Source organism: Diadema setosum, chromosome 14, assembly GCF_964275005.1.
Source record: "Diadema setosum chromosome 14, eeDiaSeto1, whole genome shotgun sequence".
Classification (NCBI taxonomy): Eukaryota; Metazoa; Echinodermata; class Echinoidea; order Diadematoida; family Diadematidae; genus Diadema; species Diadema setosum.
The window spans coordinates 5,234,248-5,259,468 of NC_092698.1; the positions used below are offsets into that span (position 1 = coordinate 5,234,248).

Genomic DNA, 25,221 nt, shown 5'->3' on the forward strand with positions numbered 1-25,221 from the left:
TGTGATGTGTATGGCAAGACAGGAGAGACATACGTAATATCAATGCCTCCTGTCAGCTCTGCAGCAAAATGCTGTACAAAGGGTTGCTTTCCTCCAGCATCATTATTTCATGCACTTCAGTTCGAGCTGGAGTGTTACTGAAGGGGAGGGAAGAGCTGTTAGTGTGCCTCTGTAATGACAAAAGATGAATAGTAAGAACCGATGTTGTGACTCATGCAATCACCGTGCATGTGGTCCCACCTGATCATAATTCTGTCATGCCCCTGTCATCCAGTCAGGAACCTCAAGGCAAAGATCCGCTACGAACAACGTGACCGCGTGATTGGGCAAATAAACTATTAGACTTCCTGAAATATCTCAAGATTGGCATGTATTCCTCAGAACCAAATCCAGAGAGGTATTACCAACTTTGTGCTCGCAATGCATAGAGTGACTGAAACAGCCCTTTGCGATTTGCTGCTTATTACTACCTCAAGTTGTAGGTCTATGCATAGTAGGTTCATGTATCTGTCTCAAAAACCAATGAGACTCCTATGATCTTCTAAAATGACAAAATATCAGCATAAAGTCAAAGATGACCTCTAGCATATCAATATTCACAATACTTCATTGCAGACTTACTGTCTAGCTCCGTCTTTGGCACGGACGCATTGTTAGGATGCACAAAGCAAATGCTTGGTGATAAAACTGAAATAAGAAATATGTTAACATGATTGTCAAATGCACTTGAAACAAAATCATCATCATTGACTAACAGTTGTAAGTTTGTTTTGTTCTTCCCCAAAGACAAAATAACCCTTAATTGCAATGTCTTCTTCACAGATATTTCAGAAGAATCCAAACTGAAATATTCCCAGCAACCAGCGAGGACACTTGAAGATTTCAGTGAGGTATATGCAGAAAGACTTTATAGGATTAAAAACAAACAAACACAAAAACACACAAACAAACCATGATGCCTCTAAGCAAATGATGAAGAGGTAACATAAAAAGATTGAGAAATGCAAAAACAAAAAAGAAAACCATAATAAAACAGAATGATACAAATCAAAACAATTCACATCCATCCATACGACTCACTGTATGCACATTTCTTTTTCGAGGGATGACATTTTAAAATAGTCTTTTCCACTTTAGACTAAATCCACAGCTGTATCCTTACATGATCAAAGCAATAAACATACTGGTAGGCAAATCTAATGGATGCGGAGCAAATAATGAAAGCAGACGTACAATCATGAGTACCACAAGAATCACTCAATTGATACATTCCCTGACAAACCCCTTGGTATATTAGCAATGGAGTGTTTATGAGTTTTAGCAATGGAGTGTTTATGAGTTTTTGGTTGTTCTTTTTGTTGTTTGGCAATGGCAATGAGTGAGATGTTACAGCAGTACATGCTACCCGTTGTGCTAACTCAATTTCAGGATGAAATCATAAGATCTTGTTGCATCTTTGCATCAAATAAAAGTGAAAGACACGCAAAAATTGGAAGAGGAGTTTTCCTCGACTGCTAAAATGAAAAGAATATTTTATCCTATTTTCCTTGCTCGCATCAACCGCCCGCCCACAAAAACCCAAACACAGCTACAATGATCATTGACAAAAAGGATACAACAATATGGCATGGTCCCTTTATATTCCACAAAAGAGTTTGCATGGCACTGTAAATAGTGTGAACTTGTAAGATACAAAACACCAACACTATAAACATCATAGTGATATAGGGTGTGATGGCACGACCCCGCATCATTTCATATCCTTCAAACAGATAGCAGCAACTCTATAACAAACTTTTTTTTTTTAATCTTTCACCTGCTTCATACCGTTGGAGATTTGAGCACCACTAACGGATCAGCAGTCACTCTGGACATAAAAAAACAACAGAACACTCAAAACAAATGTTTTTTTCCGTCTTCCGAGCAACGTATTCTACACGACGATGCAGCCATAACGCCAACAAAGAAAGCGTCCTCTGCAATGGCTCCCCAAGCTCTGGAAGAAGCTCGGAGTACATCTCTGTCACCGCCTTCCACTGCTCCCATGCACGAGTGTCCTCCGACCCACTCTCGCGATGCCCTCTCCTACCTAGCCAGTGCATCAGTCCCACCTCCTCCTTCATCACGCGTTGGACTCGTTGGTCAGCGACTCTATCTCCCTCTCCAGCTGCCGTATCCTCTGGTCCTTGAGGAGGAGTTTGGACTTGAGCTGCTTAATGTCCTCCTGCTGCCTGAGGTAGGCCTTGCGCAGCTGCAGCCAGATCAGAAAGAGGGGCAAAAAGATGATGGTGAGGAGGAATATATGAGAAAGTGTTTAAAGGTACTGTTCACCACTGGGAGCAGTGATCTAAAAATGTTGGAGTTCTCACATTTGATGCCTATGTGTAGGTCAGCTGTATCACAAAACAACCTACCATATAAAAATTTTGCAATAAAGCCTTAAATTTAAGGAGATATCACTATTTTTCTCAATAAACCATAACTGTAGACGGTTTACTCCAGAAACAATTTTATTTTAACTATTGTTCACATTTTGTATATTTAACAATACTTAACATTAATTATACTGATTAACATTTTTACATTGGCTGTTTCTATCCCTAACTTACATTTTAGAACTATAAAACTGGGTTTTTGTTTCATCTGCAAATGGTAAATAATGATTTTAACATACAATAAATAGCTTCGACTTAGAAGAAAATTCAACTTATAAGGGATTAAAATAAAAAGAATACAAAGAGAAGAGGACTTGAAAAGACCTTCAACTTAGGCAATTATTTGACTTATGCAAGGTCGACTTAAGCAAGGTTGACTGTACTGTATGAGCTATATATGTGTATCTAGTGAGTTTAATTTTTCGCCAATCTGAACTTCCTGACAATTTCGTGAGTGGTTGAACTCACGATCATGGAGTACAGTAATGGATGGAGAAATCTATGTGTGCACGTCACATTCATCTTGGAATCAAAGTTATTACTTTCGCATGTTGTAAAATTCACGAATAGCACCCGACTTGTGAAATTCGCAAAAATAAACCCTGTGAAATATATAAACAAATATAGTATATGGGGCCGCCAACCTCTGCATGGTATATCAAAAACCAATGTCCAGTAAAGAGTAGAAAAAGAAGAAATTATATATTTATCTATCTTTTGTAGTCCAAATGATATTTCGCTTTTAAACTAGGAAAGGAGTGTATACATGGCATGTTCTGTCAAACTTCAGAAGAAACAAAATGTTCACTTCAAAAACAAATATTGTTTCTTTTGATGGAGAAAAAAACACCCCAAACATACTATCTACTGTCTTCAGAGTCACACTTCTTTGTAGAGCAGAAAGAAATAAGCATGGAATTCACAGATATATACAAAGAGAGATCTCAAACAATTGTTCATGCAGACACACAATGAGTGAGAAATGGTTCCAACTTATTCCTATCATGACAGATTGGAAGCATTTGGATTTAGACAGCTGAAGGAGCAAGTCCAGTAAGGCTACAAACTACAGGGTTCGTCATCTAACAAACTGAGTAAACAAGCGAGGACAAACCAAGTTTTAACCTTTGCAGTGCTTTATGCAATGATTGGCAAATCAGCTCAGTGCTTTCTTTGCCTATGGGCAAAGGTGTCAATGAGCAGAGATTCTTAATCTCTCTGAGCCACTGTTCTGCCCGAGTGGGCTGTGAGACTTGCAATAACATCAAATTTACAAAGATCAAGCTAATGAAGATGCTCGGCAAGCTTTACCCAAGTGCCTACACAGGGTTACTAACCTGGTCCATGCCCATGTCTTTGGATGTCAGTAAAGGTTCATCATCCAAGTTTCTCCTGTCTCCATTGCTGCTGAGGGTGAACCTGGTTGCGATGCTGCTGGCCATAGATGAATAGCCCCTCTCGTCAGATACACTGGCACTGCGTCGGTTGGTATCCGTGAGGCTTGGCGCCCTTGTTGGCTCAGTCGATGACATGCTCATCTGACGCCGAGTGGTGCTGTCCGAGACATTCGGAGCACGCCTGGATGGGCTGCCGCTACCGATGGATGGTTGCCGGGTGGGGCTCATGTTGATGCGGAAGACCTCCCTGCCTTCGTGGGTCAGCGAGCGCTCCACCTCAAAGTCATCCGAGGTCGATGAAAGTGGTGATCGGAAGCTGGGGGAAGATCTTGCGTCGTCCTGCCGCTGCTCTGGGTGCACCTCGATCTCACCACTGGACGACCGGCTGCTCGTGTCCAGCTGCCGGAAAGGATGGTCGCGCAGCTTGCGGCTGTCCCCCCTCGAGAAGCTGCCCACCTGGGATGGACTGCTGTTGCGGCTCTCTGCTTCCCGATTCTTCCAGTGGGCGAAGATCGACGACCTCGACGACGTTGTCGACGCTGTTGACGAGGATGTCGACAACTCATTTTCCTGATCCTGCTTCTGCTGATCGACCGACGACATCCTGGCATTGGTATCCTTTTCCAGGAGCTCACGTTCAGACTTCTCCTTGATAGAGTTCGTCTCAGAGTCCTCTCTCTTGATATTGATGTTCTCTTTCTCAAGCAAGAGCATCGTCTCCGTCACCGGCCCACTGATGGGCTGAATCTCAGGCTCCGACTTGTTGATGCCTGTCACAATTGCAGTGGGCTTGTTGCCAATCATGGTCGAGGATGCAGTTGGTAACGTTGACGACGACAATGACAGAGGTTGCGAAGATGATTGCGATGCGGATGATGAGGAGGATAATGATGACGATGTGAAGGATGATGAGGTCGACGATGAGGCAGGTTTTGGAATGTTGTCACTGCTCTTGACAGAGGACTCCCGGAGGGGAACTTTGGCTGGAGTCGGAGCTGGTGGGAAGGAGCTGATGGGCCTTGCCACTCCACCCAGGGAGAGAAGGTGGGGTGGAGCGTCGATGCCAGAGACCCACTCCTCAGCTGTGAGGGCGGGCTGGTCACTTGCTGTGTCTGGGTAGAGGTCAGCCTGAAATGCTTCCCCCTGGACAGAAGTGAGCATAAAGAAAGAACAAAAACATAAGGAATATGAAATAAAGACACCTGAGATAGATTGCTTTTGAGTATATGTCAGACTCCCCAATCTTAACTTTCATCCTTTGCTCTATCTCTCTGGAGATTAAGTCTTTTTAAGTATGGCTTATCATGACATACCAACTTCATATAAAAAATTGACTAATATTGGATTGTAAAGTATGATTTCTAATTACAGACACGGTGATAAAATAAAGTCACAGGTGGAGCATACAGCCATGATATTAACAACATCATCAGTCAGAAAATACTTTGAATTTGCTTTAGTTTCCTGCTTTTCTAGGCATCCTCTTGACTTGGTAGACATACTGAAACTAAGGCAACTTATATTAACATTCTGGCTTCCAGTATTGCTGGCCTCAGCTTGTACACACCCTTGTCAGATGGGTGAGTGGGCGTGGCTTGGCTAACACAGCTCTGCACTTTGGAAGGGGAAAATTTCTTCACTTGGGTGGTGGTTTGGCTCAGTTGGAAGGGCATTTGCCCCCAAATCCTCATGATCCGGGTTCGATTCCCGAGTCTAGCTGAGCAATGTTACGTGTAATCATACAGTTCCCTCTGGTACGAGGCAAAACAGTCTGTCCCTGTGACAGGACATAGAATGGAGGTCCCGTGTGTGTGCGAAAGTCACATTTCATGCACGGAAAAGATCCCACTTCATTCATTCATCACAGTAAGCAGGGTGCAGTGGTCCATCTCACTTCCAACTGGATCCCATGGAAGACCAGCTAGTGCAGCTGCATAAGGGCTATCCAGCCATCTTCTCAGATGGAAATGAAACAAATAAACAAATAAACAAACAAACAAATAAACAAGCAAACAAGCAAACAAATAAACAAATAAACTGACTGACCTTCCTGGGCACAATCATGGAGATGGGCTCACAGAGGTTCTTGCTGGCGTGGAGCTTGTAGAAACGCACCACCTCATTGATCTTGGTGTCCACGCCACGCTTGGGCATGTAGCCTAGTCCACGCTGGGGACCAGACGTCTGAAACTGGTTCAGGTAGAAAAAGTATGGCGGCTCAGGCAGGATCTCATAGTACAGCAGACTTGAGTCACCCTGAGGGACAAGAATAAATAGAGAACAATCATGTAATAATCTTTCCACATTGCTGAGAAATAGAGGATTGATATACCAGTACTCAAAACACACATGTGAAGTAGATTTAATACACTGGCCACCAGGTTCCCGGATGGAACGGGTTAACTGAACAAAGAACACTCTCTTTGAAGCGATTGGATTCACACTGGAGCAGCTTCAGTTTATCCTCACCTATCATCTTCATGGTAAAAGGGTAGTCATGAAATCTAGCATGTTTCATAATCCTTGCATTTCATCCAGATTGCAGGGGAAGTTACATCCTCCATCCCAGTGTGAACCCAATAAACATAAAAGTGTAATTGTGCCATCACTTCAAAGAGAGTACATGTACCTAAGGTACTCTTTGTTCAGTGAATGTATCATTGTTCAGACCTCCAAACCATTTTGACTGAAAAATAAGGATGAATTGGCTAAAAGGCAGGATTAAAAGATTAAAGAGGAGTTTCCATAGGAGTGTGTGTATAATGAAATTATACAGAAAAATCGGAAACTCGAATTGAAACTAGAGCTGGGAAAGGTCAAATTCAGAATCTTTCCTACATATTCAGAACGGTTGGGAGATCCTGCCTCAACACCCCCAATATAAAAAAAAGTAACTGATAATTCAGTTAAAAAAACAAAACATACCTTTCAAGGTGTGTGTGTGTGTGTGATTTGTTTTTATGGATTGGGTTGGGTTCTGTTTTGTTTAGTTTTCACAGTTTATCAAACCAACCAACCAACAAACAAACAAATAAACAAACAAACCCTCACACTGGAATATTTACATCCTTGACATCTTACGTTTGGGTGAAATTTTGTCTCTAAATATGCTCAAATAGCAGCTACAACAAACACCCAACACCAAAGGGAAACTGCATGTGCATTCTGTTTTCAAGTATTTCTTTGCTATAATTTCCTCCCTTCCCCCTTCATCAAGAAAACTCCTTATCTTACCTTGCCCCCGATGTACAGGACGTTGCAGTCAGGGTCGTAGTAGGGGAAGAGAATGCCAGTTCCTGCACTGAGGGGTACATTCGCAATGGGAGCGCTCAGATCATCCTGAATGTGAGGAAGTGATGAAACAGGCAAAAAAAAACAACACTTTAGCTGGTTGGTGGTACACAGTACATGCTACGTACATGGTGCACCACATATGGTGCACCACACATGGTGTATCACACATGGTGTACCACGCATGGTGTACTACACATGGTGTACCACACATGGTTTACCACACATGGTGTATCACACATGGTTTACCACACATGGTTTACCACACATGGTGTACCACACATGGTTTACCACACATGGTTTACCACACATGGTGTACCAGACATGGTGTATCACACGTGGTGTACCACACATGATGTACCACACATGATGTACCACACATGGTATACCACACATGGTGTACCACACATGGTGCATCCTACATGGTGTATCACACATGATGTATCACACATGGTGTACCAGACATGGTGTATTGCACATGGTGTATGACAAAGGGTGTAACATAAACCACAGTTCACCTTGCAAAATGTAAGGATGTCTCCTGCATTATCACTGCCCCTGGGTTGTGATGACAATAGTCAGAACCTTTGTAAATCACATACATGTAGGCTTTGATAACATATCAAGACAAGCCACATTCCCCTTACACTCCCCATCCCCCCCCCCAAAAAAAAAAAATAACAATACAGACAAAGAAATGAATGAAAAGCAACTACCTGAACCCTAAAGAAACCACATTCTTTATCAACTATAAACAGAAAAAAAAAAACCAAACATTAATGAACAAATTCATGAATCCTGAGGAATTCTTACCTGATCCCAAAGGAAGACTTGACGTTCTGAGGTGCGAGTGGAACCCACTGAGATAAGGCGTCCGGTGTCGCCGGCGTAGACACACTTTGCACTTTTACTTCCCTGGTGGCCTTTTCCTTCCTACAATCAGAACAACAACAACAACCAAATTCTTGAAACAATTCTCGGTATTGCCAATGCGCTGAAAATTTCTGTGCATGCTAAAAAGCCCTGTCACAGATGCAATGTGATATTCCTCGATGCCATTGTCGCTTCTAGCTGTCTTGCACATATCTTAGTTCCCTTGCAATTCACGATTTTGCATTTCATAATTTTGTCTGCTTTTCTTTCATTGCTACTCTTTCTTCACTTAGAATTCAACTAAAAAAGTTTAAATTTCAACATTTTACTGATTTAGAGTCATGATTCACTACTGCAAAGCTTCAATGTGCTGCAAATTTTCACTTTTCTCACATAATAATAGAGCACTTGTCTTGCCTCTTTCAGATGGCACGGGGGATAATATTACCTTTAACATACGCCAGTAGCGAGTCGAGGGAATGTTTACTTTTTTTCAAAGAATTAAATTTTGTGGAATTCTCTTAATATTTTCCTTACATCATTCTACCTATGTGACATCATACACTGTAGTATAGTCTTCTCATCCAGCAGTGACTGTGCAGAAACTTAAAAAATTCATAACTTTTGAATGGATTGTCCGATTTTCCTCAAAACATTCCATGATGTGTTCTGCTAATAATGCTGCATTCATTCAATCCTAATGTATAATGAAGGTGAACCTGTCCTTTAAAACCTTTGATGCTGAATGTTCCCCATCGCACCCACCTGTGTCACGACCCCTGACCTGGGGTCAATGATCCTGATGATCTTGTCCTTGCAGGTGGTGGCGATGCGGCTGCCGTCCCAGTTGAAGGAGAGGCAGAAGATGATGTCTGGGTGGCAGTCGATCTTAAACACAATCTCTTCCGTGCGAACATTCCATATTAAGAGCTGGAGTAAAGCAGGTGAAGATAAAGACAAATAGCACAGTGCTTGGATTTTGATGTCACTTCTGTTGCATTTTCAATTCTTTTTTTATTTTAAAGGGACGTACTGTACATTACTGGTTGAGGTGAGGATTCAGGTTTAGAACATTCTTAAGCGAGATGATGAGAAACCTCTTATGAAATATGAAAGAGCATGTAATTTTTAGAAGGATTCAATATTTATTTGATGAAAATTGGTTTTCAAATGGCTGAGATATCCAAAAAAGTGATAATAATAAAAGGCGACAGGCCACGCCTTTTATTAGGATCTCTTTGTTTCACCTTGTTTTTGGATATCTCAGCCATTCCAAAACCGATTTTCATCAAATAAACTTTGATACCCCTTAGAATTGCATGCTCTTTGACATCTCATAGAGTGGTTTCTTGAATATCTCGCAAAAGTTAAAAGCTAAATCCTCACCTCAACCAGAACTGTACACCCCCTTTAAGTTAAAATGTTAAAAAGGTTAAAATCTAAAGTGTGTGCTTATCTACTGTGTTTATATACTGAGAGAACAATGTAAAGATGTACATGTAACCTTGAAAAAAGAAAAAAAAAGAGACCATGTCAAAAGGTTTGATGTACAAATTCTATCACTTACACATAGTGGGATCATTATGACAGTAACGAGAAACACACTTGGCACATCAAAGCTGCGTAACAGACCCACTGCAATACATGTATCATAGGGAGCTGAATAAGAGGCTAATTTGCTTATTCATTGAGTACGAGGTACACAGAGATATGGTGAAATTTGCATTCTCCATCAGGCAGGAGTATCCAACAGTCGTCCTTGTGTTGTACAATAACATCCATAGCTTGTATGTTGGACATGATGAAACCTTGAATGTCTGTAATCTTATGCAAACTGGTATATTTTGTTTGCTGGTGATAATCATGTACCTTTCATTCTTCAGTTGCTCCCCCACTAATTCAGTCAAATATGCATAGGACATGCTCTAGATACACTTGAAGCTAAGTGAATCAAACAGGATTCTCTATCAATTTCTCAGTCTTGCCACGAACCAATCGCCTGGAACAAATGACTTCGTCTGTGGCGTGACGAAGACAGTGCATGAATGCAATGTTTGCGGCATGCCAATACTCATGCCTCAATGCTCACATTCAAGTTGTGCTACCACCATCACAATAACAACATTAAAACAATTCTCACACAGAAATTACCCAGTATGATGAGGTGTCTCCTACTCACATGGCATTATGAATCTTGGATTATGATATAAGCTAACGCTGGTGATTAATTTTGTTCCTGGGATGGGTCTCATCCTCTCTAAATTCCCTTAGTCCCTCCTGTCAATGACATTCTGAAATTTGTGCAAAGTGCATTCACCCTAGAAATATTGTGGTATTACATAATGTAAAATGGGCTTTAGAATCTCTGCAATCTGATTGGTCAATTGTCATGCATTGATTTCTACTGATCCACACTGAGCCATGCGTCCAGTAAAATCTGAACGCATGGCCATGCGTCTAGTAAAATCCAAACGCATGGCTCTAGTCTTGTACAATGTTGTAGGTGTACCGGATGCATGATGGGGAAAAAGGTTTATTTCATGAATTTACGGGCCCATTTTATACCACAAATGATGCACAGGCCTATTTTGTGGATCAGTGAGAATTGGATGCTCATGTTTAACTTTGGAACAGTCTAAAACCCACTCGCTGCGCTCATGGGTTTAAACAGTTCCAAAGTTAAACTCACGCATCCAATTCTCACTGATCCACTCTGTCCTGTTTGAACATCATTTGTATACTGTGGTAATTTGTTGTCACCATTCTCACTGGCAAAACACCACTGTGGTAACAGTTACTCTGGTATTTCCAGTTGGTACTATTCTCATTCACAAAATAGTGTGATATTTCTTGCCCAGAAGTATACCTCTCTGAGGTAAACACTGCACACACACACATCTCATAAGGGAAGAAAACAGGAGGTGTGTCAGGTTGCATGAGAAATACACAGCAATGTGGTGCAAGGTATTTTGTTACACTATTCACGCTTTATATTGCTACACTATTCACGCTTTATATTGCATGCATATTTCGCACAAAGTTTAGATTACCGCCCCAAATACCAAGGTGTTATGCAAGGTATTTGTCTCCACATTATGAAATAGTGACAGTGTGCAAATACCACTGTACAGCATTTCATTGTGCCAGTGTGAATGGGTCTATAGACTTTACACAGGCCCCAACAGTTGGACAATTTAATGGATGTCAGCTAGGTAATGGATTAATTCTGTCACTGGTAACACTCCTGAGATGAGATTTGTGCTTACTGGGCCATGGAAAGTAATTTGGGATCTCTTGCAGTCTCCTCGAGAGTCCTGGCATTACATCTAACAAAGTGATCATTCTTCATTCTCATTCATATAATATGGTATCTATATGTATATCTATCTATCTTTCTATTTATCTATCTATCTATCTATCTATCTATCTCTATTTATCTATCTATTTGTATACAAAACAAAAAAAATGTTTGTTTTTTATAATTGCTTATGATACAATTAGAATGTTCTCAGTCATCCACTGGCAGGTAAAAGTATATCATGAACTATATCATCAGTAAATCTAGTCAACTGGACTTACTTGTAATTTGGAGTAGCGATGTTTCACATCCTCTTGGCTCTTTCCAAAATTCCCTGCCCCTGTTATGGGTCAACAACCAACTGCCGCCAAAGATCAGTCGGCCTCATGAAGCGTCCCGGAGAGGACATGAAACGTCACTACTCCAAATTACAGGCAAGTCCAGTTGACTAGATTTACTGATGATATAGTTCATGCTTATGATATCATAAATTGCGCATTGAGTATTAAATGAATCTGAACCCTTTTTCCTTGTCTCTCTGTACAATATGACATTTTAGATAGATAAATATCATTTTGCATCTTCATTGGAGATTTGAATTTGACTTCACCCTGTATGGGTTGTTTGCATCTGGCAGAAAACCTCAAAAATGAAAGGAAACGATCAAGTGAGAAGATCGAGCATCTTTTGGTAGAAAGGGCCAAGAACTGGCCACCACCCTTGGAAACTATCAACGACCACCTCACTGATGACCGAAACTCTGGCCGTTTGTAGAGTCAGAAGGTGATCTCAGGTGGACAGGGTGAATAAACACACCCCTTCTCTGGGCAGGTGTGGGGGGTCTAAATCTCTACCCTGGGGAAAATCTTGGAACTAGGTCTGTGTGAATACCGAAAGGTAGAAGCCTGGGAACTCTCTCCAAGAGGTCCAAAGTCTTCTTTCAACTTATTTTACTTTAAAAAAAACCATCATCCAACTTCCCAGAAAAATGAAATTGCTCAGCAGAGCTTCATTCCTGAATATAATTGACTGTGACAGTAGGGAATCTCACCAAAGCAGTGAAAAAGCTGTATTTTCCTACATTCTGGACACTCGTTAGGAGGGTGCTAGGCAACCATCCTTGAATTCCACAAACCACCCAAGAGAAAACCAACAAAAATGTTTTTTTTGTGTGTATTTCAGAAATACCATTGATTCTTGTTGCTTTGCATAAATTGTTCATCTTGAAAAAAAAAAATGATAAGTGGTATCCAAAGTGCATCTTTAATATTCTTCTTGTTTTACTTTTTTGTTCCATTATTATTATTTGCTTGCCAGTGAAACTTTTTTGATGTTAGTTACATGATCAAACCCTTCCCATCTTGGCACACACAAACATGAGGGAATGATCACCTGCATTCATGTTCTGCATCTGTTACTAGGAGCAACAGGTTGCACATGCTAACCGATAAAACCTGAAAGTTACAATGGCAAGCCTATCCTGAGAATTTCATCTTTTCTTTTACAGGTTTTTTCTGCCAGTGTGAATGGCACACCTAGAAATACCCTCTTGGGGTTATTTGTTGTCTTTCGTTTTTGTTTCTGTTTTTTAACTAAGAGGGAGAAGAAAAGGTTGCTAGTATTCATGGGTCCACAGATCGAATTTGAGATTATCATGAAAATGTTTCAAGTCACGTCTCCTTTTTCATATCTCGGTAAAAAACTAATAATTCATCATTGTCAGTTGTGGGATCCGGGTGGATTGTGTTTCATGATAAATGATGGTGGAGGCTGAAAAAGAGGGGGAAGGGAAGATGATGGTAAGAAAAGGCATTTTTAATTTTTTTTTATTTTATTATTCTCACGGACTGATGAGCTTCCAAGACCGATGTGCTTTTTGGATGATCCAGTTTCCATTCAGCCGTGGCCATATGCAAATTACAATACACTTCCTATTCAAACCTCCAGATAGAGTCTCTCACACTTAAGGCCAAAAAAAAAAAAAATTGTTGCATTGGCGTAACATGAGATTTTCAAATAGGGTCGGTCGGGCGGATTTTTTTTTTGTTTTTTTTTTGTTTTTTTGCTACCTGCATTTCACGTGTAAAACTCGTGCTCAGCTCAGTAAACAGTTACAACTGCTGCACCGAATGTGCTGTGTTCATCTATTCTACAAATCATTTATGAGGCCGATATTACTGGAATCATGTATACCCCTTCACAGAATTTAAAGATGTTGAAATCCCTATCCTGAATGTTTTCACTTCATATTTTACTATTTTGACTTAGATAAGATAGATGCAAATTGACCCATATGTACGATCTTTTCATCGCACACGGCGATCTCTATTACAGTCCCACATATACAGATTCGTGTAAGTTCTCCACACAAGAAACCTATGGCAAAACTGTGCACAATACATCGCAGTCTGAATGCTACGTATACACTGAATAAATCTTGTTAGAGTATGTGTCCGTGGTGGAAACAGATGACGTACTGATCAAGGAAGGCTTATGCGAGGCGCTAGATCTCTCCCTCGTACATCCGATATCTCCAGAGCCGTTTCCACTTCCGGGTTTGTGCGATCGCGATCGCAATCAACAAGATATTTGATATCGATAGCAAAAAAAATAATAAAAAGACATGGGGTCGGCGGAATTTTTAGGGTCGGGCGGGTTACGCCAATGCAACAATTTTTTTTTTTTGGCCCAAGTCCTATCCATCCTACCAGTCAATGGCTGTAAAAGCTGTTGATACTCCCTCACATCCCAAAATGGCATCCCACACATGAACACTTCGTATGTGCTGATATTGCCTTCATCTCTGCTAAGGATTTATACCATAACAAACAGAACATCAGACCAATGGGTTGTCACTCTTGCTAATTCTACTCACCCAGATCCTAACCATTCTATGATTTGAGCTGGGTGGTCGTATATATACATATATGCCAAGTAGAAATTTGTCTCCATACAAAGTCCATGCAGGGGTTTGCTTATAGGGAGTGGAAAAAAAGTGAGAAAAAGCTTGATGTCAAATCTATGACTCAGTCAAGAATGGGAGTTAACAGTTGGCATGCCATACACCCTTCATCTTCAACACACGTGGGAACACTTAAACCGATAGCTCTCACGTATGCATCAAGATTCTACTCGGCTCTCCTCCTTCCGACCACACTGGCAGGGTTGCAAACCTCAGGAAATCAGGAAACCAGTGACCCCATGAGGTGACAGATCCACTTTTCACTGGGGGGTCCCATATGGCATCTCTTTCAAGCTTAGAATCAACAAATAATGTTTTCATTAGAATACTGTAAAACCACAAAATTTTCAAGAGCATGAAACTTGAATTCCATGAATTTCAGGAGTATAGCCAAGATTTGATAAAGTAAAATGCATGCAAAGGGTTTGTCTACACAATGCATTGAATGCCAGTGACAATTTGCAAAAGTTTCCTACCATGAAAAAGGACATCGGCTCCAATTCGCAAAAAGTTTCATGCTGTGAATGCTTCTGGTTTTTACAGTAATCTGGATATTCTATCTGAAAGCTTTCAATGATTCCATGATCTTCATAACCAAACAATGTATTTGTATCTTTTATTTGCATTGTATTTGCTGGCAAAGGAAACTGTGAAATAATTCTTGCAATGTGTTGCTTAATATCAAAGTCAGAAACCACTCTGGTTGTATCAGACATCTGTTCTGCAGATGACAAATTAAAGAGAAAGTACAGAGAAAGACAGAGAGGGGGGGGGGGGGGGAGGGGGAGATGAGGCATTATGGGAAGGGGGAAGAATGAGAATGGAAGAAGGGACAACTAAAAGAAATGTGTCAAATATCAAAGATTGTGTGATATGTACAGGATCGAGTTACAGGTTATGTGAAAGGAAATAGATGATGTGCTTTCCAGGAAAATGATGGAGATTAACAACGAACTGGATGGGGAGTCTTGAGGAATAAATCAAGCAAAAGATAATGGGAACAAAATATATCTGACTGAAACAGAGGCAGAAAGAGAGAATGAGGAAGGCAGTCTGTGGGGAAACAAGAGACAGCAAAATTAAATTTATATGTCTGTAATTAAAAACGTTTGCATATATTCCATCTAAAAGTAATTACAGTTTGACATACATACGAGGGGCTGAACAGGGGAAGAGGGGGCATTAGTGGCACAGTGGTATAGAAAAAGATAGAGAGAAATGGAAGAAGATGGCATGGATCAAGATTGGAACATGCACACTCCCACAAATACACACACACACACACACACACACACATATATACTCACACACAAACAAACAAACAAGAATAAGGGAACAAGGAAGATGTTTCCTTTTCAAGCAAATTGTAAATGCCAGTCAATTTAATGGTCTGGGGCATGAAATTTATATCAGCCTCAGTCTTATTTTTTTTTTTATGATTTGAACAGTTCTTGAAACATACGTCCTTTTTTTTTTCTCTCTCTCCCATCTCTCCTCTTCCCTTTCCCTCCCTCTCTATACTGTCTCTTTCACATCCTGTCTCCCTCTCTATTTCAAGTCTTTCCTGTCTATTTTTTCCCTCTCTACCCCACCCCCCTGCCCCGCCCCCAAAGATCTCAGAATCTACACATGGTTCTCTTCTAGTAGCCCAATCCTTCCCCTCCCTCCCCCCCCCCCCCCCCAATCGAGGATGGGCAACAAACTCAGCGTTTGATAGGAGGTGGGCGAGGATCCCCTCCATATCAAATTGGCAATGCCAAGTTTGGACATGTCTACTGCTGCCTTTGGTCAGCGACAATGCCATTTGGTGCTAAGGGTGACTCATACTAAAGGGACCGTGTTGTAGACAGAGATGTATTGCGAAGGCTGGCAAATGAAATTTCTTTGGGAATCTCCATAGCACTTCGGAAAATGCTCGCACAACAGGCTCTCTTGCAAGTGGAGAAGACCACTGAGCAGTTCCAAACTTCCTTCGACCCACTTCCTTTGCCTTGCTGTCGGGCAATTCCATCCCAGCAGGCTGGTGCTAGTCGTAGTTTTGATATGTACTGCACCGGGCAGCGAATGAAAATCGATTCCATCGAAGAACCATATTATCTACCGATCGATTCCCTTTAAAGCGTCATCTAACAGGAAATTTTAGAGGATGGGTTTCGGTTGGAAATTCCTGAGTTAAAGAGGCAAGCAAAACAGAAAATATTTACCCTGAAATAATCATTATTGTAATTTCCTGTTCATCTTTCTCCTCTTCCATCTCAGTCTTCTATTTCTTCTCCTATGTCTGTTTATGTTCTTTCTCCTCTCCTTCTACTTCTATTTGTCTTTTCTTCCCCTTCCCCTTCTCTTTTCCCTTTTCCTTCCCTCTCTTCATCTCCCCTTTTTTCTCCTCCTTCTTCTTCTTCTATTTATCTCTATCTTCCCTTATCCCTTCTTCTTTTTCCTTCTTCTCCTTCTTCTTAATCTTCTTCCTCTCCTTTTTTTTTCTTCCTTTCCCTTTTCTCTTCCCATTTCATATACATCCAAGCACAAAGAATCGTGGAGCATACTATCATGAATCGTTCGTTGGTAGCTTTCCAGATATCAAACCTTATGCAACCGCCTGATGGATTCCTTTGAATGCACATCATGAAAGTTCATACAGAGTTTAAACAATTCATGTCATAGCATGCCAAACTAAACACTTCTGGGAAATCAGGTCATACATTTTATTATAGGACTAAACCTTTCAGTACCTAGAAATTTCTGGCCACATCAAACTGTGCTCACTGCAGGAAGTGGTAAATTTCACAAAATTTTGCACAACTTGCCGAGAAAAACAGACTGCACCCTTTCATATACACCCAAAATCCACAGACTTTGATTACACTATATTGATAATTGTGAAATATTCCAAAACAATTCACTCTCTTATGTGGATACACACACACACACACACACACACAAATGTACACTCTTGCAATAATAATTGCAATGTGAAAATCAGCCCATTTTGATTTTTTTTTTCAAAACTCTCGCAATAATTTGCAAAATGCAGCATGTGAGAATGCACAGAAACAAAAACAAATTCCTTTAATCCAATAATGCAACTCTCCACAAATAAGGACTGTCACACAGTCAGGTAACTCCGTCATACTCTAGGCAATGTTTCAGCATGCACTCCAAACATTAAAACCACATTATTGTGCGGTCAAGTGAATTTCTTTTGTTGGCTATGAACGTAGCAAATAAAATCGATTTTCGCATCGTGATGCCAAAATCGATAACTCTCGCGTGTGAATGCTGCTAGTGAGAATTCATGGAGAGTTAAGTGAGAGAGCAGAGTGACACAAGCACAATATGAACCAAGAAAACAAAAACATGTTTGTCAAACATCACACACACACGCACACACACACACATATACACACATACCAATCAAGAAATGTGGCTGTGGGCCATTTCAGCATCTCAAGGGGTAATATCAAAACAGGGGCAGCCTGCATTTATGTGCTGGGGTTGCCATGGAGATTTCTTGGTGCTAAAATATCACTGAAAACACGTATTCCTGTGGGAGAGTGATGAGTGATTCAGCACACAATGGCTACGGAAATTTGCCATGACGAGATGATCCTAAGGACTTGTGACAATTTTATCTCACCATCACCATAATGTCCCAGATAACCAGAAAGAGTCAATATATTCCTCAAATTGCGAGGATGCATGAAATTGTTTGTGATGCCGCTGATATTTCGGGAAAATCATGAGAATTGATGCGTCTGTGCTGGTCACACTGAGACACAATGCAGGGACTCTGAACTGAACAGCAAGTTGCAGATCTTTTCAGTCACTGCACAGCCAGGGACACTTGAGAAATGGCTTTCCCTCAAAACTCCACATCGTCAAGTTTAAATCAACTTTTATCTACAAAGCTTTCTACAATGTCTGTTGAAAGAATGTCAAATATTTTTGTTAGTTTTAATAAGAAAAAATAAAAGATTCTGAACTTGATCCTAGATCTTTGGCATAAACTACTTGTTCCTAACATCGTGGGCACTGTGTGGTGCACTCGCTCACAGCCATAATCAGATGACACTCAAACACGGAACCAACTTTTAATGAAATGAAAACAAGTGTACATACTCATAAATATTTTGTTCTTTCACTATTAATGGCACATATACCCAAGGGGTGTGGTTAATACTCGGGTATGGTTAATAGTAATACGGCTGCAACTGTGTTGCATGAGAATTAAAGTCCACTCTCGCAACAAATTCACCCAAGTTTCGAATCGCCGTCCCTACCTGCCGATCGTAGCCAGTGCTGGCAAGGATGTTCTTGGCTGTAGGGTGCCACTCGATGCAGTTGCACCTGCGGGTGTGGCTGTTGAGCACGTGTTTGGGGGTCTCCATGTTCTCCTGTAAACCCCCCTCCGGAATATGCCATATTCGCACCTGAGGGATGCACAAAGGAAAGGATCTCTTTAAGTCATCCTTTACCACATGAGGTGTAATTTGGTCATTCTACTGTTTGTCAACAAAGAAGGAGAATGCTACCGATTATATACACAGCAAAGAGGATCATAAGTAAACAATTAACACACATCAATGAGCGCATTTGTAAGAACTACCCATACAAGGTAGTGTTGGAATAGTCTAACATGCCTCAGGCAATACCAGAAGGTGTTTGGACTGTTTTGAAGGTCCCAAGTGTGAGTATTTATGCTCTTGCCCAGATAAAATAATGTGCATTATTTGTTTTATCTATAAAATGATATAGCAGATCCTTATCATTTGATAAATGACCCTCATCTCAAAGTCTATATGTTACTAAATCTACATCTAACTTAAAAACTATGGCATCTAGCCTGGTCACCATTGCGACATGAACATGCTAAATGAGCAGTCATTACACTTTAATTGTGACCAGTCATCAGCAAAACTATGTGTTTGTCAAAATAAATGCCTGGTCAATTGAATGCTCTCAACCAATCATTTCATTAGGATCTGCTCCATAATTTTATATTAAGCTTTTGATAACAGTAATTAAACTTTCCATGGTGAGTGCTTGGTAGGTAGAGAGTTTCCTCTCTCACATCATATGGTACTCCAAGTGGTGGAAATGGAAAACTCTTGACCAACAAGTAATGTTTACTTTAGTAAAGGACTTGTTTTGTTTTGTTTGTTTTGTTTTGTTGTTCTTTACTTATTGACAGATATTTTTTCCATCAACACATCACATCTAAGGATTACAATATTAGGTCTTTTTTTCACAGCATTTCACAACAATACCAAATGACCGCAAGATAAAAAGAAGCTGAATTATGTTATCACAGTGGTGATCCTGAGTGAATTGCATTTGTTCAACAGTATACCACATAGCAAAATAGCACAGAAACATACCATGCTATGCCCATTTGTGTCAAGTGGTGGCAGTAATAATGTCTGCTGACAGAGAATGCTTTCACACAAGGCAATTTTCACTGTCTTAATATATTGCATTGATATGGCAGGGCTGCACACTAACCCATTTTTTCTACTAGTCCGACCTGTCTGTCAGACTAGTAGGTACCCAGTTTTTCTATTTTTTACTGGTCCATTCCTGAAAAACTTATTGGTCCGCCAGTGATTTTTACTGGTCAGGGACTGTCGGACCAGTGTCAGTGTGCAGCGTTGGATATGGTATGCCACGGCAGTTTTAACTGATAATGAATGTTCATCTCTCTTGAAGGATCTGGTATTCTACCATGCATGGGTTTGGAAGTGTATAGAAAGCTAGAAAAAAACCCCACCAAACTGTTCTTTTTTTTTTTTTTTTTTTAAATTGATTACGAAGTATCAATGTATTCAGAATTTATTTTCCACTGTGCAATATGATATCCATGCCACAGGAGTGTGTCACGAGTGCTGCGTCTAGATGACAACAGGCCTACATTTCTCCGAGGGGGCAGTGTGATTTATGCGGGCTACAAGAAGCCACGCGACTCATCCCACTTGCCTTGCCATCTTCCGCAGCCGAGGCGATGATGTGGTCGTCGAAGGGATCCCATTTGATATCCATCACGGCGCCCGTGTGACCGCACACCTTGTTGAAGTTAAGCCCGACGCGACCAACCTGCCAGCGAACAGAGAGAGAGAGAAGCAACATGACAAGTGGAAGGGTATGATCTGCAGCCAAGATGAATCAGTGGATTGTATACACACAATTAAAACTTATGTCCTTTTTGACAAAACCCTATCAATTATCAGTACACGAAAGTGTATATCCACTGCATAGCATTCTTCTTTTCAGAAGATGTTTTACACCGAAAGTCATAAGGGAGAATTTCAGACTAGTTGAAAGGTAGTCTGAAAAGAAAGAGTTAAAATGTGACAAACACAGGAGCAGATAATTGGTCAAAATCAGACTGAATGTAAGGAAATTACAAAATTTTAAAGATTCTATAATTTTGGCAAAACAATTCTTGAATAGATGAAACCAGTATGTAAATGAGTGAGCTGATGATGTCATCACCTCACAATTTTCCATAGATCATGTAATAAAAAATGATGAAAATGCAACTCTTTTGCTAAAAAATGTGTAATGTTATTCGTTGTTGAATATTTCCAAATCATGATCAGACAGATAGATGATATGAGAATGAAGCATAATTGTGTTTGTCCATGAACGAAAAACCTGAAATTCTCAATTTTATGCACAAACTGTTTGACAATTTGTGACTGGATGACATCATCAATTCAACATTTGATTGTTCCAGAACTGATTCATGAAAATTATCAAAACTTCTCAATTTTACATATTCCTTAATTTTCATCCAACCTTGAGGAAATATTCATTGTTGTCTTTAAAAAATGTTTCTTTTTCTTTTCTGACTAATTTTCAACTGGTCTGGAATTCCTCATTTAACTGCCAAGTCCATAGGGAATTTTGCTGCAAAAATTATTGTCTCATCCTCTTCAATGATGTGAATTGAACATACTATGCACAATTTTAGAGTGACTAGCATTAACATATAAATACATTATTTGTCCTTCAAAAGACTTTAAAACATACAATTATTTAGTAACATTACGGACTGATTGGTTGCCTTACATCACAAATTCTATTATGAAAATGATATAGTTCAAACTGTTTCAGACATTGTAAAACTTTACATTTGATGTGATTCTTCTCAGGAAAGAAATAAGTAACCACTAAAAGCTTAGCTGTGCCTAATCTTGTAGCTCATTATGATTTTGATGTGGTTCTTTTTCAAACTGCACATGTTTTTCTCTCTTCTAAACACCGAGGGAAAAAAATCAAATAGATTTCAGAAAGTTTAATCGCTCATCCTTTTATGTTATCCCCTTCTAAAAAAAAAAAGAAAAGAAAAAAAAAAAGGAAAACTAGCACGTACAAGAACACACAAGATTTAGCGCAAAGATACAGGCAATTAGAAACAAAATTTGCAGTGATCTGACATAATGTGTCAACACCCTTTTTTTACTGCAGTGTTTCAACACCACTCGAGGAGAGCGCATTCATCATGCAACCAAAAAGTTTTCCCAGGGTGTACAATGTGTGGCATCCGTAAATAAACTTCTAATTTTGGACAACGGTCGATTGTAGCACATGGGGACAGCAGCGTGCTCGCTGTAATTGATCGGCTGTCTGACAAAAAGCAAACCTTCACATTACTCTGTTGCTCTGTCGAGTGCCTACGGAGAAAGAAAACATTTGCGCACATGTGCTCAATCAAGTTAATAGCTACGCATCTGGTCGGCCAACTGGAAACAGCTGGTGTCCAAGAACGTGTGGTTAACTTATCAAAGCACTGGGTAGGTCCTGATTACGCATCACTCATCTGTTGCATTGTCGAGTAATGACCAGGGCCCCGTTGCTAGAAACTTTGCGTTTAAACGCAACTTGCAACTGATTGTCACTGGCCAATCAAAATCATTGTTGCATGCATGTCTTCTTAATAGGGCAGACCCTGAGCCAATCAGAATGGTTGTTTCAAAATTAACAATTATTTGCAATTGATTGCAACTTTCTTGCAACGGGGCCCTGGAATCTCATTTTCACATTTGTTTTATTTCTTGTTGTTTTTATTGTTTGTTTGTTTTCGATTTGGGGGGGGGGGGGGGGGGGGCTCTTTGTATTCACTGAAGTAGTTGCTACATTAGGACCAAACCTCTAAACAAAGTGGTTGTCACAAATTACCTTTGTTGAGAAATCTAAGGTACATTAATAAAATATGGAATTTAGTCAAACTGGTCTATTTTGTAAATGCTGATTTCTCAGTTTAACTACAAGGTAAAGAAAATAATATCTTTATATATCTTTTATATACCTTTGGAATGACCTAGCAATGTATGTTAACTCAATTGGTTAATGTGATTCCCAAATTAGGGAGGTTTTGAAATTTTCTTGTCAGGACATGAAGAGATACTTAACTTTTAATGGAAACTTCTGCAGAATGAGGAGGCTCATTCACATGTAGTATCAAAACGAACATATCTTAAATATTGATTTTTGAAATATATTGCAAACACCTGCTCTTGTTATTGACACACACACACACACACACACACACAAATAACTAATAAACTATGATCATACTAATTTCGTCATTTTTTTTTTTAAGTTTGCAATGATTTGACTCAGAGTGCATGAACAGCATGCAAACAAACATTTTTGTAATTCTAATACCATGATCCAACTTGCTGAACTAAGCCCTAGGTGAGGACACCTCGTCATTCTTTGGCAATGCACAGTTTAGAGATTTATAAGCAGTTTGATTTAAGTCGAATGACCTTTTTTTTTTTTTTTTTTTGGCCAAAGTGTAAATGATGGGAAATAAAAGGGAGAGACTTACACGCTCAAGAGGAATGACGATGAAGGACCCGCCACCAGCAGACTCGGTGACGATGGCGAGAAACTTGGGGTTGACAGCGCAGAAGTTGTTGTCGTGTGCGTTGCGGCTGATGTTGATGCCATCGTAACACTTCTCCCGTCTGAAGGGCTTGCCGAACACGTGCCGAAACTTGGAGTGCCGCAACTGCTTGAACCCTGGCATGTCCTGCACGATATTCATGAAAAGAAGAGACATGAAATAAAAGTGATCACATATCTGTTGGAATAGAATCTACTGCTTTTCACTTTCTTCCTACTGTTGCTGGAACATTGAATATGTCGTGGTGTGGACATATTCATGAATTATCTGCACTTACTTGAACTAGTGCAAGAAAAAAAAAGAAGAAGAATGCACTAATTCTCAGGGAAGAAATCGGAATATGAAAACATTCTGCTCTCATCCACAAAATCATGAACAAGCATAACTTGCTGAAGTTTGCCCAGCACGCATGAATTTCCAAAGTTTCAGTGATTACAGTGTCTCATGTTTGTACCCTCAAATACACCCTTTTCCTCCTTTTCTGCTCCAATGTGCAGGAGTGATGTCCAATTGCATATTATACACTAGACAGAAAGATCCGTCTGTCCGGAGGACTCTTTTTATATTTTGCCATTAACGCTGTCCTCCGTAGACAGACGGAAGGTTGCAGTACCCATTGCTGTGTGAATGTTCTTAACCACTGTCTCTATGGAAAATTGGGTGAGGTACCTTACCCTTCTCGATTGCGTCTAATTCACGGCCCTAGGTCGGCAAATTTAAGCTTGTATAGTGAAATTAGCTTTTTAAGAATACATTACACTCACCAGATTAATGAGTTATCCAACATTTTAATAGAAATTTCAACGTAAAACACAGCCTGTCGCGTCGTCACGTTCAAACTGCAGAAACATACACTATGAATCTATTAGCCAATCACATGCGTGGCCACATATGCATCATTTACCATCATTCACAAAAGAAAGCATGCTACAATTTACCAAGTAGGCAAATATAGTTGAAGTGCAAAATGCAAATTTCACAACCACAGCTTTGTAGAACGGATGACACTTTTAGGCTCCTAGTGAAATTTCATCCTCACACATTTCACAGCATCCAAACACATCTAGGATAATACTTCCTCTGAATTTCCCAAAGGAAAACTATTAAATCCAGACAATCTTCTCTCATAGGTGGGTCTCATCAACAGCATAAACAGGAAATACCTGTCATCGGTGTAACATCTACCATAAATCACATTAAATTACATCTCAGGTCGTGATACATTACTTGAAAGACGGTAAACAGTGTTACATTTCTTACTTGGAATCTTTGTGACCGACACCATGCCATTAGTATTTTGAAAGGAATACTCTTTAATAAGCAAAACACAGAGGAGGTTTCATAAAGATATGACTCAGTAAAACTCGAGGAAGACAGGTCACATCAGAAAATAATGTAACATTCAGATCATGTAGTCATAGTTGTGTTTGCAGGCTTAAGCCTTACACGTTCAGGTGACTAAAAAAAAAGTCTTTCCTTTCAGATGAAATAAATTCTTTCTGGAAAGAAAAAGCAGTCCTTAAAATCCTTACTGCTTCGAATAGTTGCAGCCGAAGAATTGATTTATTTGTATATTTGGCGTATCTTACTGTGTTTGTAGCCTGTGCATCTAAATGAACACTGATAGTGCTAAGAAACTGAGCAAAGTTTGACAAGTAATATGTGATTCCATGTCTTCCGCATGAATTCCAAGACTTTTCACACAAGACTCAATCTGCTATACATCATGTTCAGAGAGAGCAGGCAAATACTCAACAGAAACCGAAAAGACAACTACATAACTATCCAAGTTTCGTGCTTTTCATTCAAATTAAATTAACCCGTTGAGGACGAGTCCCGAGTATACTCGGGCAGGTATCTATGGGAAATGCGTGTTTTAGCAAAATCAAACCGTCCTCAACGGGTTAATGTAAAACCCAACCCCCCCCCCCCACCCGAAAAAAAAAAAGAGAAAGAACAAAAAAAAAAAAAAGCAAACTACTGTCTCAGGAACAGCAGATGAAACTAGCACTGACAAGACAATTGAGCATGTTGCTCAAGAGATATTAGATTCC

General features: G+C 40.0%; 1 protein-coding gene across 1 annotated transcript in view; it reads right to left on the minus strand.

Annotated features, from left to right (window-relative positions):
- Positions 1 to 1,583: 1,583 nt before the first annotated feature.
- The window catches only part of LOC140237557 (coronin-2B-like), a 120,188-nt gene continuing 96,550 nt past the window's right edge, over positions 1,584 to 25,221 (minus strand). Inside the window, exons 3-11 of the mRNA XM_072317492.1 lie at positions 23,090 to 23,293; positions 20,230 to 20,346; positions 18,537 to 18,686; positions 8,762 to 8,926; positions 7,937 to 8,056; positions 7,067 to 7,171; positions 5,879 to 6,088; positions 3,773 to 4,975; positions 1,584 to 2,251 (exon numbers count right to left, since the gene is read on the minus strand). Coding sequence (XP_072173593.1) covers positions 2,123 to 2,251; positions 3,773 to 4,975; positions 5,879 to 6,088; positions 7,067 to 7,171; positions 7,937 to 8,056; positions 8,762 to 8,926; positions 18,537 to 18,686; positions 20,230 to 20,346; positions 23,090 to 23,293 — 2,403 coding nt within the window. The 3' untranslated portion in view covers positions 1,584 to 2,122. The remainder of the gene's footprint in view (positions 2,252 to 3,772; positions 4,976 to 5,878; positions 6,089 to 7,066; positions 7,172 to 7,936; positions 8,057 to 8,761; positions 8,927 to 18,536; positions 18,687 to 20,229; positions 20,347 to 23,089; positions 23,294 to 25,221) is intronic.